The sequence below is a fragment of the Pseudorca crassidens genome, chromosome 17 (assembly GCF_039906515.1).
Source record: "Pseudorca crassidens isolate mPseCra1 chromosome 17, mPseCra1.hap1, whole genome shotgun sequence".
Lineage (NCBI taxonomy): Eukaryota > Metazoa > Chordata > Mammalia > Artiodactyla > Delphinidae > Pseudorca > Pseudorca crassidens.
The window spans coordinates 15706946-15724179 of NC_090312.1; the positions used below are offsets into that span (position 1 = coordinate 15706946).

At 50.0% G+C, this 17234-nt stretch overlaps 1 protein-coding gene across 12 annotated transcripts in view; it reads left to right on the top strand.

Moving 5' to 3' along the window:
• The window catches only part of MTSS1 (MTSS I-BAR domain containing 1), a 164579-nt gene extending 147467 nt beyond the window's left edge, over positions 1 to 17112 (top strand). For 2 of the 12 annotated variants that reach the window (XM_067711308.1, XM_067711310.1), the window contains 8 exons: positions 800 to 957; positions 2144 to 2251; positions 3529 to 3626; positions 5909 to 6125; positions 9845 to 9964; positions 12280 to 12453; positions 12806 to 12968; positions 14360 to 17112. In XM_067711308.1, coding sequence (XP_067567409.1) covers positions 800 to 957; positions 2144 to 2251; positions 3529 to 3626; positions 5909 to 6125; positions 9845 to 9964; positions 12280 to 12453; positions 12806 to 12968; positions 14360 to 15060 — 1739 coding nt within the window. In that variant the 3' untranslated portion in view covers positions 15061 to 17112. Of the gene's footprint in view, positions 1 to 799; positions 958 to 2143; positions 2252 to 3528; positions 3627 to 5905; positions 6126 to 9844; positions 9965 to 10801; positions 10997 to 12279; positions 12454 to 12805; positions 12969 to 14359 lie in introns of all 12 variants that reach the window. The other 10 variants (XM_067711307.1, XM_067711309.1, XM_067711304.1 and 7 more) reach the window with 7 other exon arrangements.
• The last annotated feature ends 122 nt before the right edge of the window (positions 17113 to 17234 follow it).

Below are 17234 nucleotides of genomic sequence, written 5' to 3' on the forward strand. Positions count from 1 at the left end.
TTCTCAGTCCAGGGTCCAAACAGTCTGTGTCACAACAACTTTACTCGGCAGTTGTGACGAGAGCGGGTATAGACAACCTGTAAATGAATGGGCATGGCTGCATTCAAATAAGACTTTATGAAGATAGTTGCCTCACCAAGTTCTAGAGTTGTCGACAAGTCTAGAAATGGGTGCCTCTGCATAACCGGGCTGTGTGGACAGGGCCAGATGACTCCCGGGCATGGGCCAGGCTCCGCACCCAGGCCCCCTTCAGTCCTCCACCAGCGGAGACCTGACTGCAGGTGTTTCTGCTGCTGGGCTGGTTCTACAGGAAGGGCATTCAGGACTCTCCACTAGGGAATTAAAGTAACTGCCAGGGCATCCCAGGGGCCCCCCAGAGCCAAGAGAGCTGATGCCTGCCACCTTTGTATTCCGGGACAGAAACTTCTGTCTAAACAGAGGCTCTTTCATTGAGGATGACCCAACAAAGCCAGCTTGTGCCCATTTTTGGAAACATCCATAGGCCCTCACCTTGTTCATCCCTTAGCCTCTTCAGAATGCAGGTCAGGACGAGCTACCCCAGGAAATTTTACTTGTCGTGAATAAACCAGGATAAATGTGCTCTTTGGGCATTGGAAATTGGAAGTGGCTGGCCCTAGAAAAACAGCTTCTTTAAATCCTTTCTGGGTATAAATACATACTTTTTAAAAGTCCTGGAAGATTGTGGTTTCTACTCCAGCAAGGACCTGAGGGAGGAGGGCATTGGTTCCAGGAGCTGGTGTTTCAGCATGCCAAGCTTGGGGCTTTGTTTCGTTTGCAGGGCGAGGTGACATCCAGCCCCAGTTGGACAGCGCGCTCCAAGACGTCAACGATAAGTATCTCCTGTTGGAAGAAACAGAAAAGCAGGCAGTCCGGAAGGCTTTGATCGAAGAACGTGGCCGGTTCTGCACCTTCATCTCTATGCTGCGGCCCGTGATTGTGAGTTGGTGGAAAGTTCCAGAAGGCATAAACTGGCAGTTTGGAGGAGAGCCTCCTTATTTATCCTGGAGGCATTAAGAAGCTGCAGTGTGTCAGGAATCATGATGGTGGAGTCATTTTTATGGTGAATAGTTGTCTGCAAGTTGCTGATGGCTGCATGGCCCACTCTATGTTCTAAGCACTGATGGTTCCACTTACTTTTTCTCCCCAAGTCAAGAAGGCCCTGCAGAATGGTTCTCAAAGTGTGGTCCCCAGGCCAGCCGCAGCACCTGGGAACTGGTTAGAAACGTACATGCTCAGGCCCAACCCAGCCCTACTGAATCCACAACTCTGGGGGTGAGGACCCAGTCATCTGGGTTTTAAACAAGTCCTCCAGCTGATTTTGAGACCCACTGACCAAGCTGAATGCCAAGGAGTGACTGTGAGGTTAATATGGGAAAAGCCGCAGTGAATCAACGCAGACTTATTTTTTAAGTAAATTGGCTGCATGCCTTGAAAACTTACGCTGTAGGTGTTCTTGAAGCTGGTAGAGGTGCCCCAACTCCCTCTGCCCAAATCCGAGTTCTTCCCCTGAGCGTAGACTTTTCCCTGACTCGTGCTTCCCTGGTCCCACAGCTGCAGCTTGGTGCACTGGTAACGTGAATGGCTGTTTCTTCCATAGTCCCCCGTTCCTGCCTCACTTGCCATTGATTACGTTGGTGGAAAAAACCAAGAAAGAAGGGGGAAGTTAACCTCCAGTGAACACACATGTGCTGTCACAAAGGGCTATCAGATCTGGACCAAAGTATCTCCAAATAGTTGCCGTCCACTGAAGCCGAGTGACTTCGGGGGTGGGGAGGGCGGGTCGTGGCCTGCAGAGGGGCTGTGCTGCAGGATCCCGTGAGGACACACAGGCGGACCACCCTAGCAGGCCCGCCAGCCCCCAGACACTTCGAGGAAGGCCCACGTGTTGGCTGTGGCTCGTTCACCCCTGTCCCAGGTGCACAGGTCTCTCCATGATTGTGGCTGATTTCGTTTTCCTCTCCACTTCCTCGACAAAAGGGCTGGTAATAGCTTCGGCAAAGATGCATCAGTCCCTGCACGCCTTTTCTGAAAAGCTGAAAGTGTTAGATAGTGTCCCTAATAAAAACAGTTGGATCAAGATGATAAAGTGAGTCACTCATAACAGGTTGTGAATTACTTTCAGGAAGAAGAAATCTCAATGCTAGGGGAAATAACTCACCTGCAGACCATATCAGAAGATCTGAAAAGCCTGACCATGGACCCTCACAAGCTGCCCTCTTCAAGTGAACAGGTAGGAGTCAAGGGGTAAGCGTGGGAGAGAAAGCCGAAGAGACAAAGGTTCAAGGCCCTGAGGGTTCCTTGCAGCAATATCTAATTTTAAATAACATTCATGTTTTACACTGTGAAGCATAGTAATCATCTTCCTTAGTCATTTTACAGCACCTACTGTGTACCAGGCTCTGCTCTAAGCTCTTTACATAGACTTCCTCTACTATTATCCCCATTTTACAGAGGAGGACCTTGAGGCACTGAGAGATAAAGTCACTTAATCAGGTAGTTACTGGTAAAACTGGGACTTAAACCAAGCTGTCAATTTCCAGAACCCATGCTCTTAACCATGTGTTCACTGACCCTCTAGAAATAAGCTCTGCTAGGGACATGACAGTGGTGTATCTTGGTCATCATTGTGAATCATTCTTACTGAATTTCTCCCATTCTAAGTATGTAGTGCATGAGGATTTCTCTTATCTTATGAAAAAGGTGACTTTTTAAATGTTGATTTATTTGGTTCATGTGACATTAACACTGTATCCAGTGGGAAGAGACATATTTGGGTGAACAGGTGATAAATCATGTGCTGGCCTTTGCCTTTTGTATAAAATTCTTATCACTGCCTTGGGAGCCAACTAGGGAGACAAATTTGGGAGCTTATATTTTCCATCCTATGAAATTGTGTTTATCAGACTATAGCCTGCAGGCATTCACTCAGTAAGTAGACATTTGTTGAGCACCTACTGTATGAATGGAAGGTAGACCTTATACTCAAACAGCTCTTTGTCAAGTGAGGGAGACAGATGTAGAAGTAATTGTGAAAGAATTGGTTTCTCTTGATTCTGTCAGGTTTTAAGGGTCAAACAGGGCACAAGTGACCACTGACTATCAGGTAGCTAAGATGTAATAAGATCAACACATCCTGAAACCATTATTGTCTATGTGGTGGTATAAGCAAAAACCCTACAAATTCTAACCTTGGGTGTAAGTGGCTCTTATAAATTGTTAATGTAACTAACTGTAAATCTTTCTCTTTCTTTTTTGACGGATATGTCGTGGTTTTCCTCCCATCTTCGCATTAATTATATTTTTGCTTGTCTCAGAAAAAGGATTGTGATGTTGATGGATTGGTACTATGATTCTTTAATTAAAAAAAAAAATCTTAACAACATGTTTTTCTTTGATCCCCACTCCTCTATGATGGCAGAATTTCGACGTTATGATGGCTGTTAAGATTGGACAGATAATGTTTCGCTTCTCAACACCTTGCTTACCCTCCTGGCTCTGTCCCCTTAGGTGATTTTGGACTTGAAAGGTTCTGATTACAGTTGGTCGTACCAGACTCCACCCTCTTCCCCCAGCACCACCATGTCCCGCAAATCAAGTGTCTGCAGGTAAGTGAGGCCGGGCTGGGCCACTGCTTTAGGGACACAGCATTTTTCTTTATGCTAATGTGAGCATTAGAGTCAGTCTTGAGCTCTAAAATGGCTCATTTGAAACAGGAAATGGTGATCAGGTGAAAGGATCCCATCATGATTTTGGTCTCACTCTTCAGTCTCTGGATTAGTTTCGGGTCATAAGGAAAATCCCATCAGGTCTTAGACCAGTGGCCACAGCTTTCTCACTCAGTGTAGTTGTACGGATTTTCCCATCTTACGAATTCGCATTGGATCTTCCTGTTTAGCAGAGTAAGAAGCACATGGGCTAAAAAAAGGGCAAACAGAGGTTGATTCTTGTGCAGACTCATCTTGCTGTCGCCAGAACAAGTGAAGGCAGTAACAGTGGCTCATGCCCTCATTTGCCCCCCAGTTTTGGTCTCAGGGCTTCATAAAGTAAATAGAATTCTTGATCTGTTAACCACTCCCACCACTCCCATCACTGCTCTGTGAAGCACTAGCGTTACCTAGTGACTCACAGTGAGAATCCATTGGAATAGTTCTGCCATTGGCAACGCCGTTTCCTGGCAGTTTTCTGTTGAGCACCATTCTTGGCTTGCTGACCGCCAAGTTTATTCTCTTCCCGTGAGGGTGGAAACATCCTCGTGCATCATTCCTTTCTTGGTACACTTCACCTGCTCATCTTTTTCTTTGACTTTTCAAAGCCAAACGAATTCCCACTTCCTGTGAATTAGCGTTGAGAGCAAAGAGCAGGATAGATCTGCCGAATCTGTGTCTGGTAATCTCTCTCTGCACATGTGTGCGTGTGTTTCATTTCATATTTGAGCTTGTGCAGTGTACACGGAGCAGGAAGTTCAGACTTAAGATGCTCATCCTGACGTTCAGCAACCTGAAGAGGTTGGTTTCTTGTCATCCTTTGTGCACTGCGTGTGTGTTCGTGTGTATGACACATCTACTTACGTTTTTTACTGAGGACGTGTTTTGTTTGGTAACCAAGAAAACTCTATCTCGATTAGTGTAAAACAAAGCTGCATAAGTATCTTTTCTTTCTACAGTTTTAGTTTCAATAGAAAATCATGTCACGTGGACACCACCAGTTCTGAGCTTGCTGCAGTGGAATTGCAATGAGCTTTGTTGTCAGTGTCCAAGTGCCCTCCTCTGGCTGACAGGGGGAAAAGCAAAAAATCATGATAATTACCCCTGGCAAATGTCCCCAGTGATTTCCCTCCAGCACACTGCCCTATATCTGTTGGAACAAGTAATTCTGGTATAGAACAGTCACGCAGCCCTAGACTACCTTATTAGCTGTCCGAGTTTGCAAAATTTGACAAGAATCTCTTGCGGGTTTAGGAGCAGAAACCACAAACATCCTAATCCCAGGCTAGGTTGTTTATTTCACGCCTTCTGATGCTTCTCCAGCTGCTCTTGTATGTCATCTCTGCTTGTTTGGACCACAAGACTTTGTCCAGTTTTCTGGGTTTCGTAATCTGAGTGATTAGACAGAGTGTAGGACCTGTCTCTTACGACTGGAAATGGAACGCAGACAGAACACCAGAGGGCATGTGTCACTTTCTGAAATCCTGTTTACTGTTGCATCCTGGAAGCAAACAGCTTAGATTGATGACCTTTAGTCCCTGAAAGCTGCCTGCCTCTTGCCTGGTGTTCTGTTTGCCGGGCCCACAGGTATTTTAACAGAGAAACACCTGTGTTCAGGGTCAAGCCATTCATTAAAGCACCAACTTTGTAAATAAAATGTAAAACACATGGACACAAAGAGAGTCGATTTGCTGATACTCTGTACGGGGGACTCCTTGAGGAGTCTGGGTGCCGAGCGATGGTTGGCCGGGTTGACTTTGGTTTCCTGGACCCAGATGGTCCATCGAAAGGAGACGCTTGGGTGTTCCAACCGGGTCATGCTGAAGCCTTAGCGGTTTTGGCTTCAGGGTCACAGTGGTTGCGAGCAGATGAGATGAGCCCTTTTCGTGCCGCGGACATCGGGTCCCCTGGCTTTGGTGGCAGGTGACAGAGCAGAGCTTTAGAATCACGGGCCTCCATCCTAAGGACGCCTCGTGCCATCGGAGAACTGAGTCTCTGTGGCTGGTGTCCCCCCCACCCCTTGCTCACAGGAAAACACTTTTGTTTACTAGCTTAATGATTGGGTGTTTAGAAAACATGGCTCGCCGTTTGCACTGCTTCTTGGGGCCGGGGGCTGATTGCATGATGTTCTCCCCTGTCGTCCCGTGTCGTCTGTCCCCCTTCCCCCGCTGCCCCCGCAGTAGCCTGAACAGTGTCAACAGCAGCGACTCGCGGTCCAGCGGTTCCCACGGCTCCCACTCGCACTCGCCCAGCTCCCACTACCGCTACCGCGGCTCCAGCCTGGCCCAGCAGGCGCCTGTGAGGCTGTCCAGCGTGTCCTCCCATGACTCAGGGTTCATCTCCCAGGACGCCTTCCAGTCCAAGTCGCCATCCCCCATGCCGCCGGAGGCCCCCAACCAGGTAAGGGTCCTTGGCTCCTGGAGCAGCCGCAGCACCTGGGGTCTGGACCACCCTCAGTGGCTGGAACCAGAGAGGGACCTGGGCTTGGACAGACCCCTGTCTTCTGACGGGAAACCTCTGGTTTAATTTCTCATCTCTAGAGGAGCTACTCTCCTAAAGGGAGAGATACCGTAAGTGGGGGGTTGAAGCTTACGATCATTATGCTGGTGATGGTTGAGTCACTGCATTGATTTGGGGAGTTTTCACATGTACACAGACTCAAAGAGGTTTGGCCACTCCCTGGTGTCCCTGTAAGTGCCCGGCTTAGCGTGATGTAGTAATTAATGGGCATTTGCCAATGGGGGTGGAGCTTCTGTCACTGAACAGTGCCTTGGAGACCTGCCCTGGCACTCTCAGCTTCGTTTTATTAATTTGTGTTGAGAATGAGAAAGCATCTTCAGAGCCCATGCAGGTAGTGCTGTTGGCACCTTGCTCCTGGGAGCAGGGGAGGTGTTGAGTCTCTGACCACAGCTGGGTTAGATGGCGCTAGGCGCCCAGCCCAGTGGGTCCAGCCAGAGCAGAAGGCAGGAGCTGGGCATCGGAACACCCTTCACCTGCTCCCCTCTGTCCTCTTTTTGTGCCAGTGGGTTGGCCTCTAGATTAATAAGCAGCACGACCTGACCTGTAGACACTGGGAAACGTGAACCTCCAGGGTGCCTCTCAGCGCCATCCGCTGGGGAGCATGGTGGCTCCGAGCCCGTCGTGGACATTTTGAGGCTGACCACAGCCTTTGGTTCAAGCTCCTTGGGATTCAGGAGGTCACGTGCTTGTCTTGTTCATCCAGGTATCCAGTTTGCCTGACAGTCACCAGATATCTCCTGTGTGCCAGGCACCATCCTAGGAGCTTCTGCCTGTGTTAACTGTGTAGTCCTGCCAACAGCCACGCAGAGTGTTGTTACCCCTGTTTTGTGTGGAAATGGAGGCTCAGAGATGTAACGCAATTTGCCCGAGTCGCACAGTTATGTGACCTGCAGGTTGAGGATGTGGAACCAGGGTTTCTGGCAACTGGTCCAGCACCCTTTCTGCACCGCCCTGGCCATAAGGTGCCCCTGGCAGAGTGTTCTGGGGAGCACTCTACGTAGAAGAAGCATCTGAGGTGTTTGGGGAGCCTAGGTCACTCGCCTGACATGGCTGACATCGGTGAACCCAGAGCTGCTCAGCCCGGTGCTCCTTTTGGCATTTTACAGCCGTCCCCAGGGACTGTGGCCTCTCTCTGTCTTCCTGGGGTCGACACTCAATTTCGAATGGAAACGCTTGGAGCCAGAGCTGCAGCTTTAAGTCCTGATGTGCTTGGGGTGCTTTGGCTCAGTCTCTGAGGGGTCACCACCTGTCCCCTGTCCGTCCCCACTATGTGTGGCGCTAAACAGCACCTGCATGTCTTGCAAGCGGAGAGTGAGAGTGGTCAGAGGGGGAGCAGGGATTTGCGGTTCCTCAAAGGCTTTTCTAATGTGCAGCGTCATTCTGTGTGTGTTTTTAACAACTGACACATTAACAAAGTATTGTGCACTGACACTGCTTTCTAAAAAAAAGAAGCTGTGTGTTCCAGCCTTGCTGTGCGTGTGTGGATCAGGCTGAATGAAGCGGGCTTTCTGTCTCCAGTAATGTCGAGGGAAGCAGAAGGCAGCTTGTTGGGATTTACTGAAATCTGAAAGCCGGTACCCAAGCTATGCTTGACTAGCAACTCCAGGGTAGTTTTAATAAACTCAGGGATACTGCAAAATTTAATTGAGAATTCTATTTTTTAAAAAAGCCATTACAGCTGCTTCTAAGGCAGAGGGGAAATTTAAGGAAATTGTACACATCACACAGGCCAGAGGGTAGGTACAGTCTCCTGGAGGAAGTAGTGTTACCTTAATTTGGGTGGGAGGAAGGAAGCAAACGTCTGAAAGGGGGCGATCCCTCAGGTACACGGATGCAAGTGGATGCCACGTGGCAGGATGTGTTCAGAATTCTCCCGTTTTCCTCCACTCTGCTCTTTTCAAATTATGCCATGTGTGCCCAGGAGTCATGGACCACGTGTGCAGCTAGGCTCCTGCCTAGAACCGTTCACTCCATCAAGGCAAGGAGTTCTTCAGGAAAAAAATGAGTAGAAGTCAAAAGAAAATACGAACCTGCAGTCCTGGGGTGATTTACTGGTTCTTTTTTCAAATTGAACACATTTGAGTTACAGGAACCAAAATAAATAGTCCTGGTAAATTACAGTGATAACTGATTTTTGTTTATAGTTGATTAAGCACTATATACAGAGGTGTACACACACCGTATCTCATTTAATCTTCATCTGATAGATATTATTAATCCCTATTCTAAAGATGAAAAAAAAATTTGAGGTTTAGAGAGATTAAGTCCATGGTTCCTTGACTGGGAAGTGGCAGAAAAAAGGCTTCAATCTGAACCTTCAGACTTCAGATCCTGGATGGCTAACCAGACACCGAGCTGGGGAAGTGGCCAGAACCTCCACCACGGGGCCTGGCCTTGCTTGGGCTCCTCGGAGCTGCATGCATTGTGGAATGCCTTTTCAGTTCCTTGCTCTTGCAGGATGGGAGGCTAAGGATCTGTCCTTTTGTAGGAACATTTCTTTGGCGGGTGAAAGGGGTGGACAGAAACACGGATCTGGCTTCCTTGCCAGTGAATACAGGGACACTTCCAGGGAAATAGTAGAGAAGACGCAGACTTCCTTATACAAATGGGATGAGATTGCAGTTAACAGTGAAGAAAACTTAAAGCAGATACCTGGGTGGGCCCAAAGCACTATCCTGGGGGACCCAGTTACATGGAAGAGATATGGTCATTGTCACTCATCCATTCAGCACTTTTAAACACCTGCCACATGCCAGGACAGGACCAGAATGTCACGATGTAGTGGTGAGCTAACAGGCAGTCTCTGCCTCTGCTGAAGGTTAGGAGCTGGGAGCGGTTTCCCTGGCCGACACCAGGAGACTGGCAGGGACTGGATGGTTAATAAAATCAGGCTGAAGAGATGTTTTCGCAAGCCAGACCTCCTTTCCGTGATGTCCCAGAGGTCGCCAGGGTGCTTCATTTCTCCCTATGCGGCCACTGGAAACATTGCCCTAACCACTGGGATTCACTGCCTCAAACCTCAGAATCACTCCCCAGGCAGAGAGACCTAAAATCATGTCTTGTGAAGATGCAGCTTCATAGCTGGAAGCCACCCACATCCAGAGGTTGCATGGGATGAAGGAAGTGAGTCCAGGAATTAGGGCCATTCTAGGCAGACATGGAGCAAAAACCCAAGTTGGGGGTCAGTCCTCTTGCAATAACGCCTGGACACCTGAGAGATGTAAAAGTCATGGCATCCCTTGGGCCCTGGGCCTATGGCACAGGAAGAAAGGCCCTAGAGAACACAGGGAGTCCAGCGCCTTGACCACACTCCCCTGAACCAGGCACACACACAGATGGTGGGGTTCTGGGGGCCTTGCAGTCCGGCAGGTCTGGGGCTCGCTGGGTCTCCTGCTTCCTTTCCAGGGCTTGGAGGCCTCTGTGTTGGTGCAGCTTTGGGGGAAAAAGTAACCCTAACCCTCTGCTTCTCTCATCCTTCCCTCTTCTGTATGCATGTCTGTCTCTCCGTGCGTGCCCTTCTCCCCTCCTGCCCCCCCCCCATCTTTTTATTTTTTATGACCGTCCTTTTTCGGTGGTGTGTGGCCCCTCCCCGGCTGCAGAACTCGTCCAGCTCGGCCTCCTCTGAAGCCTCGGAAACCTGCCAGTCCGTGAGCGAGTGCAGCTCGCCTACCTCAGTCAGCTCAGGCTCCACCATGGGCGCCTGGGCGTCCACAGAGAAGGTGACCGGCTGGGGTCCCAGCCTCTCCCCCATCCCCTGCCAGCTGCTCCCCGCACAGCCGCAGGAACCTGGAAACTCAAAATCTCCACCAAGCGTGGCCCCTCTTGGGGCCAGAGGGAGGGACAGGACTGAGGGCTTTTTCCAGAATGGGTGCCTGGCCCTGAGCAATGACCCTGCGGTCGTCCAGAGGGAGAGAAAGGGGTATGGGGAACTCGGAGGTGTGAAGGCTTCTTCCCAGGACATGGATGGCCATCCGTCTTCCCCCCTTCCCCTCCCCTGCACCCCACCCACCATGGCCTCCTCTTCACCGTGCCCTTGGATGTGACACTTCACTGCGTCAGAGGCTGTGTGCTTTCCTGCCTTTTAGTTGCCATCACCCCACCCTTCACCCTGATTTGGAATCTCCTGAACAGTGATGATTTTGGAAACCTGGAATGAACAGCTTTCAGTTGACGCTTTTGAATTTTAAAATTTGCACAATGAGATGAGCGAATCACCGTCACTGTGAAATTATTAGTGAAATAATCGAAAACCATTGAGAGCACCACACATTAGGGACACGGATCATTTCCAAACTATTCTAAAATGTAGATAAAATATTTCCCCAACTGAATACTTGGTGTCAAATATGCAGGCATTGTTTGCACCGTAGCTAACTAGCGCTTTTCTCTCGCATCCTGGACCATCCATGAGTGGCAGAGCCCTGATGTTTGTTTTATTTGCAGATATTCAGATCTCCCCCATCCCTTGAATGTCAATGCCATCTTGTATCTCCACACTCATCCTCTTATATTAATTTTTTTTTCCTTTTTTCCTCCCTTTTTTTGTTTGTTTCCAGTTGTCTAACGGGTTTTCTCACTATAGTTTATCAAGCGAGCCCCACGTGGGGCCCGTAGGGGCGAGCCTTTTCCCTCATTGCCTGCCCGCCTCCCGCCTGCTCCCTCGGGCCACCTCTGTCCACCTTCCAGACTACGCTCATTATTACACCATTGGGCCCGGCATGTTCCCGTCATCTCAGATCCCTAGCTGGAAGGTTTGTGTCTCTCCGCCCTCCTCTCGCCCTCTCCCCCGTCCCTCATTGCCTCTGTGCTCACCCCCCTGCTGCCCCACGATTCTCACCCCACCCCACCCCACCCCACCCCTTTCCTCTCACACTCTGCCTTCTTCCCCATAACACCTCCTCCCTAAGTAAATTCCCACTGGGGAGAACCGGAAAGCAGCAGGCAGCGCTGAGACGGGTATGTCCACACGGAGCTGAGATTGGAGGAGCTCCCTTTAGGAGACACCAGTTAACCCCTGTTAGACCCCAGTAGACCCAGATGCGGCATTGCAGGGAAGTCGCTCCCAAGTTGTAAGTCCAAGTTCTGCCCTCCTGGGGGTTTCCTGAGGGTGTCACTGTTACCAGGGAGGGACTCTCCTCCTCGGCCATGTTCCCCAGACTGTTCCCTTAAACCCTTACTGGGCCATGGTAACAGAACCATGCCCCAAAATACGGTTTGGCTTATTATGTTTTATCTTAAAAGTACCTGCAGACTTTATTTTTAGTCTTAAAACATGTTTGCTTTAATATAAAAACGAAAAGTTTTTATATTATTTCCTAGCAAGTCTGATTGATGCCAGGAGGATGTTCTACCTTTATTTGGAGAGGAGGTCCCTAACTTGAATAGTAGGCCCCTAGGCGGCCCGCCATCTCGAGCAGGCCTTGACTGCCTCCCTCACAAGTGGTGCGGACCCCTCAGAATCTTTCTTCTGGCCCAGGGGCCTTCCCTTCCTCTGTGAGGACCTCAGAGAGTACATCCTGAAGCGCCCTTTGGGGCAGTTTCCCAGAAGTGAGGTTCAGCCTCAGGGAGAGTGGCTGAAGTACCTTTAGCGCCCCCTGGTGGCCACTCCAGGCGAGTGAGGTCATTTGAGCTGCTAGGCCCCAGCGGGGGGGGGGCCCAGACATGGGAAGGGAGGGCCTGGTCCCTGGGGATGTGCTCTCCACTGGCCGGTGCCTTCAGACACCATAGGCAGTTGGTCAGTTGTTTGATGGCTGTAACTAAGAGTGTCCCTCAGGCTACCTGCCCCCTTGTTGCGGGTTTTCAGTCTTTGGGCGGATGTGAGGAAAGGGCAGGTACCCAAGGGACCCCCAGAGGATTTTCTGCTCCCTTCTTCTAGTGCCGGGTGAGGGCAGAGGAGGGGCTGCTGGCCTGTCCCAGCCTGAGCTTCCCCCGAGGGGACCAGCTACCTTCTGTGGGCGGGCAGCTGTCTGGAGGCTTCTGTGGCCTCCCGGTGGAGGCAGAGGCCCTGGCACCTGACCACACTTGTTCCACTTAGGACTGGGCCAAGCCAGGACCTTACGATCAGCCTCTGGTGAACACCCTTCAGCGCCGCAAAGACAAGCGAGAGCCAGATCCCAGCGGTGGAGGCCCCGTCGCAGCGGGAGGCACGCCCACCGCTGCCGAGGAGGCTCAGAGGCCGCGGAGCATGACCGTGTCGGCCGCCGCCAGGGTGACGCTCTTGTTCTCTACAGCTGGCTGGGCCCCTCGAGACCTGGCGGGGGCCACGTGCTGGCCAGCAACTGGAGGGATCTGAGCCCCTTTCCCCTACTCCCTGTTACAGCGTTTAGAAGGCCCCCAGGGAAGGTCTTGTATGGGAATTAGACTCTAGAACTTTCTAGAGCCTGGGTAGGGTCCAAGCAAGTTGGCGGCCCCCTGGGCCCACAGACAGTGGTGGTCACGGGAGCAGAATAGGAGTCCTGTTGAGGCCCCCACTGGACGAGGAGTGCAGAAAGGCTCTGGGGGTATCAGACAGGGAACTCGCGGCCCCGGTGGCTCATCTGTCTCTCTCCTCCCACCTGCAGCCTGGAGAGGAGATGGAGGCTTGTGAGGAACTGGCCCTGGCCCTATCTCGGGGCCTCCAGCTTGACACCCAGAGGAGCAGCCGGGACTCGCTTCAGTGCTCCAGCGGCTACAGCACCCAGACCACCACCCCCTGCTGCTCTGAGGACACCATCCCCTCCCAAGGTAGGAGAGCCTGAGCTTTCCAGCCGGGCTTCCTGAGCAGTGCCAGGTGAGGAAGGGGGCCCTCCCCGCTGGGAGGAGGCAGACGTGCGAGAGTCCGTCCAGCCACAGTAGAGCATCTTGGAATGCTCTGGAGGGCTCGTCTGTAGTTGTCGGGTCACTGCCATGCAGCAAAGTGGTCAGATTTCACAACTTGGTTTCTCACCATCAGGGTTACAGGGATGTCCCAATTTGAAGGCAGACAGATGCTGTTAATGATAACATCATTTGTGTTTGGCACTTTGTACCAAGCACTTCCTTTATTTTCCCATTAATTCTTCACAATCGTTTATGTCACAAGTCTGTTTATCCCCATTTTACATACATGGAGACTGAGGCCCAAGTTCACACAATAAGCAGCAGAGCTGGAATTTGAGTCGAAGGTCTGTCAGAGTCTGAAGCCCAAACTCCAGCCAAATTCTCTATGAACTTGCCTCCCTCGCCGCCCTCCCCAGCACACACACACACAAGCCAGCAAGATGGCAGGCCAGCCGCTAGGAAAGATCTATGAGAGCTGACCAAGCCTGTCAGCAGTCCTTCAGTCCAAGTCTCTAGGACAGTGGGTCTCGGTGGAGGGCCACTTTGCTGCCCAGGGGACATTTGGCAACGGCTAGAGACATTTTTAATGGTCACAACTGGAGGGCGTGCTGCTGGCATCTGGTAGATGGCCAGGGATGCTGCTGACCACCCCCTCATACAGCACACAGCTTCACCCCACCACACAGAACTTACCCGAACGTCAGAGCGCTGCTCTTCAGAAACGAGCTCTATGATGTTCAGTCTGTATGCTTCCCCCTCCCACGTGACCCCATTTTTGGAGAGAAAGTGAGCACCCCTCACCGATGGAACCTGTCTCTGCCTTGTTTTCGGAGACTCGTTACCAGTAGCTCCATTGCTTTTCTAGCCCTCGCCTAACGAGTTGATCATGAGGGAGGTAGTGAGGTCTGTGATGGTCCGTGTGGGGCTTGTCTCTCAAGTCAAATTCCGGGCTGGAGGGCTTGTAGAGGTTATTTCCTCTTGCCACCCCCTTTATTCCTCCCAGAGGTGCTCAGAGGTAGCCTCGCTGCGGCCTGGCAGTTCTGCATTCTTCACCGCTCAGCGGTGTTTGAGTGCGGGCCTGCTGTGTCCAGCGCTGCTCTTGGTGCTGAGCGTTCCCTTGGTGAACGAAACGACGGTCCCTGTCAGGGAGTTCTTAGATGGTGACGGCTGCTAAGCCTGGCCCGGAAACCCCGGAAGGCTTGGGATGAGATTGCGGGTGAAGTACCTGGCCTCTGGGGCCCTTTGTCCGCCCAACACAAAAGAATCAAAGAGCACAGCCACTGCCTCGGCGATTTCTAATCGGATCCTATGATCAGTTTCAGATTACGATTATTTCTCTGTAAGTGGTGACCAGGAGGCAGATCAGCAGGAGTTCGACAAATCCTCCACCATTCCGAGAAACAGCGACATCAGCCAGTCCTACCGACGGATGTTCCAAGCGAAGCGCCCAGCCTCAACTGCTGGCCTCCCCACCACCCTCGGACCTGCTATGGTCACCCCAGGGGTTGCAACCATCCGACGGACCCCTTCTACCAAGCCTTCTGTCCGCCGGGGGACCATAGGAGCTGGTCCCATCCCCATCAAAACACCTGTGATCCCTGTCAAGACCCCTACCGTCCCAGACCTCCCTGGGGTGTTGTCAGCCCCTCCAGATGGGCCCGAGGAGCGGGGTGAGCACAGCCCCGAGTCGCCGTCCGTGGGTGAGGGCCCCCAGGGTGGCACCAGCATGCCCTCCTCAATGTGGAGCGGCCAAGCCTCCGTCAACCCTCCTCTTCCAGGCCCGAAGCCGAGCATCCCCGAGGAGCACAGACAAGCAATTCCAGAAAGCGAGGCCGAAGACCAGGAAAGGGATCCCCCAAGTGCCACTGCCTCCCCAGGCCAGATTCCAGAGAGTGACCCTGCAGACCTGAGCCCAAGGGATGCCCCGCAAGGAGAAGACATGCTGAACGCCATCCGCAGGGGCGTGAAACTGAAGAAGACCACGACAAACGACCGCTCAGCCCCGCGCTTCACTTAGGCTCTCTTAGGCTCACAAGAAATGCTGCCAGTGGGGAACGAACTGTCTAATTAATAGACCTAGTTTGTCTTGATCCATTCCAATCTGTAATCAAACAAAAGATTTTGTAGGCAACTGAGAACACAGCTCTTTTGAAAGTACTCGACACCTTTAGATAAGAATTAAAAGCAACATATGTAACTGACATAACCTTGATCTTTTAATTTGTAAATATTGAGTTTTCTTTCTGCACATTTTAATCTTAAGTTTCCCTTTTGATTTTTCTGAAGGTGCCAAATTCCATTTTTTACAAGTCTTTGTAAAATTTTAAATGCATAATAAGGGGGGGAGGTCGGGCAGGGGAACCACGAAGTAGTAATTTCAGAAAAAGGGATAACTATACTTAGCTTTTTTTTCTTTTCTTTTCTTTCCTGCAAGCTTTTGTAGATGCATTGTAGTAGTCTGGCTTAGACACAAATTCAAGTTAGTGTAATGTACAAACAAAATGGGTAAGGGGTAAAAATCCTTATTCAAGTATACTACATTCGGAATGAGGAAAGCGGGAGTCAGCTGATGCGCAACATTAGGAGTGAGGGAACTCTGGAAATGGTAGAGGCTGTGTTGGGACTGGGGGGAGGGTCGCGGGAGGGGCACACTGTCAACACAGCCGATCCTGTTACATTTAACAGTAGCCTCGTAGGTTGAATTTCTAGTAGCTTCATGGTAAATGCATCCGAATAAGCCACACTGGGTTGCAGTGTTTGTTTCTGCAGGGTGTTTAAGGACTTCCTTTCTCCCACGATCGCTCCTGACTGCACACAGCACCCACCTCCAGTCCCGTGCATGCTGCCGCCACCGGGTAGACATAGAACCCCCCACTTCAGTTACCTGTCTGTTAGTTATACCCACTTTCACTGAATCCAAACACATCCAGAAGGGTAAGGCAGTTTTAAAAATGTGAAAACATTTAAAAATGATTGATAGCAGGGAATTCTTAGATATAGCAAATGCCTTTTACTTAACTGTGCCTAGCAGGCTGGGTGCGTTGAAAAGCCCAAATATTTTGGAAAAACTGGAGCGGATTTAACAAGGGTAACCAGCTTGGAGTCTGGCAACTTGCCAATGTGTTTACCAGTCTGGAGGCTTGTTTTTCTTATCTTCTTTTAAATAATGGCAGTTAATTGGCTTCACACTAAACATCGGAGAGAGGAGGATTTATTTCTGTCACTGGGAATCTGACCACCATACTGTCCCTTTTTTTTTGTATTCTAGGCAGTGTTTTTTGGAATGGATTTCTGTCTTTTCTAAGTGAAAGTTAAATTTGTTACAATGCCCATCCCCTAAAGCCAGCAGAGATGTGCAGATTTAAAGGGACCACGTTTGAGGAATGCAATGGTGTTTAAAAAAGCCAGCCCCTTCGGGTCAGTTGAAAGTGCTCGTTTGGGACCGAACCTCTCAAGGAATAGGAGCCTGGTGGGTCCTGCAGATCTCTGTTGGCTCCAATCTTCAATTACATAATCTTCTGCTTTAATACATAACTGCACTGGATGTGAAAAAAACGTACCTGTATAGTCAGTGTTCTCTATATTAACATTTAACACTGCTGTGATTGCTCAAAAACATTTTATGTTACGGCTTTCAAGCAAAGGCATGATTATTAGAAATTGTTTAAGCTTTTTTTCTTTGAAAAACAAGCTCCACTTACAGAATATAAGCAACAGTAGTGCCTGTGGTTTAGCCCACCAATCTTGATGACTAAAAGTAGCTGATGCATTGTGCATATGATGCTTGAGATGGTTTTTGCAAAAGCAGAAATCACTGCAAGGTAATTACGATAGATAAAAGTGGTATTTTAAACCTTTCAAATAAATGGATGTAACTGTACCTTGGTACAGCTTTTCACTTGTTTAGTTTTTAAACGTTAGTATAATCTGAATAAATTTAATATAAAATGTTGCCAAATTCAATGTAGAAAGAATGTGACAAAACGCCTTGGGTAGTTCTGTTTGTGTTTTTGCATATTGTAAAAGCAGTGTCACAGCTAAAAATAAAGAAATCATTTCTAAAGGTAAATTACTGTGGTTTAGTTGCTAGTTTGTACTGAGAGTTGACCTCTCCCTGTGCAGTTTTTTGTTCTAAACTTGTATAAATAACAATTGTGTAACGTGTCTCCCTTTTACCTTGTATCAGTTGCT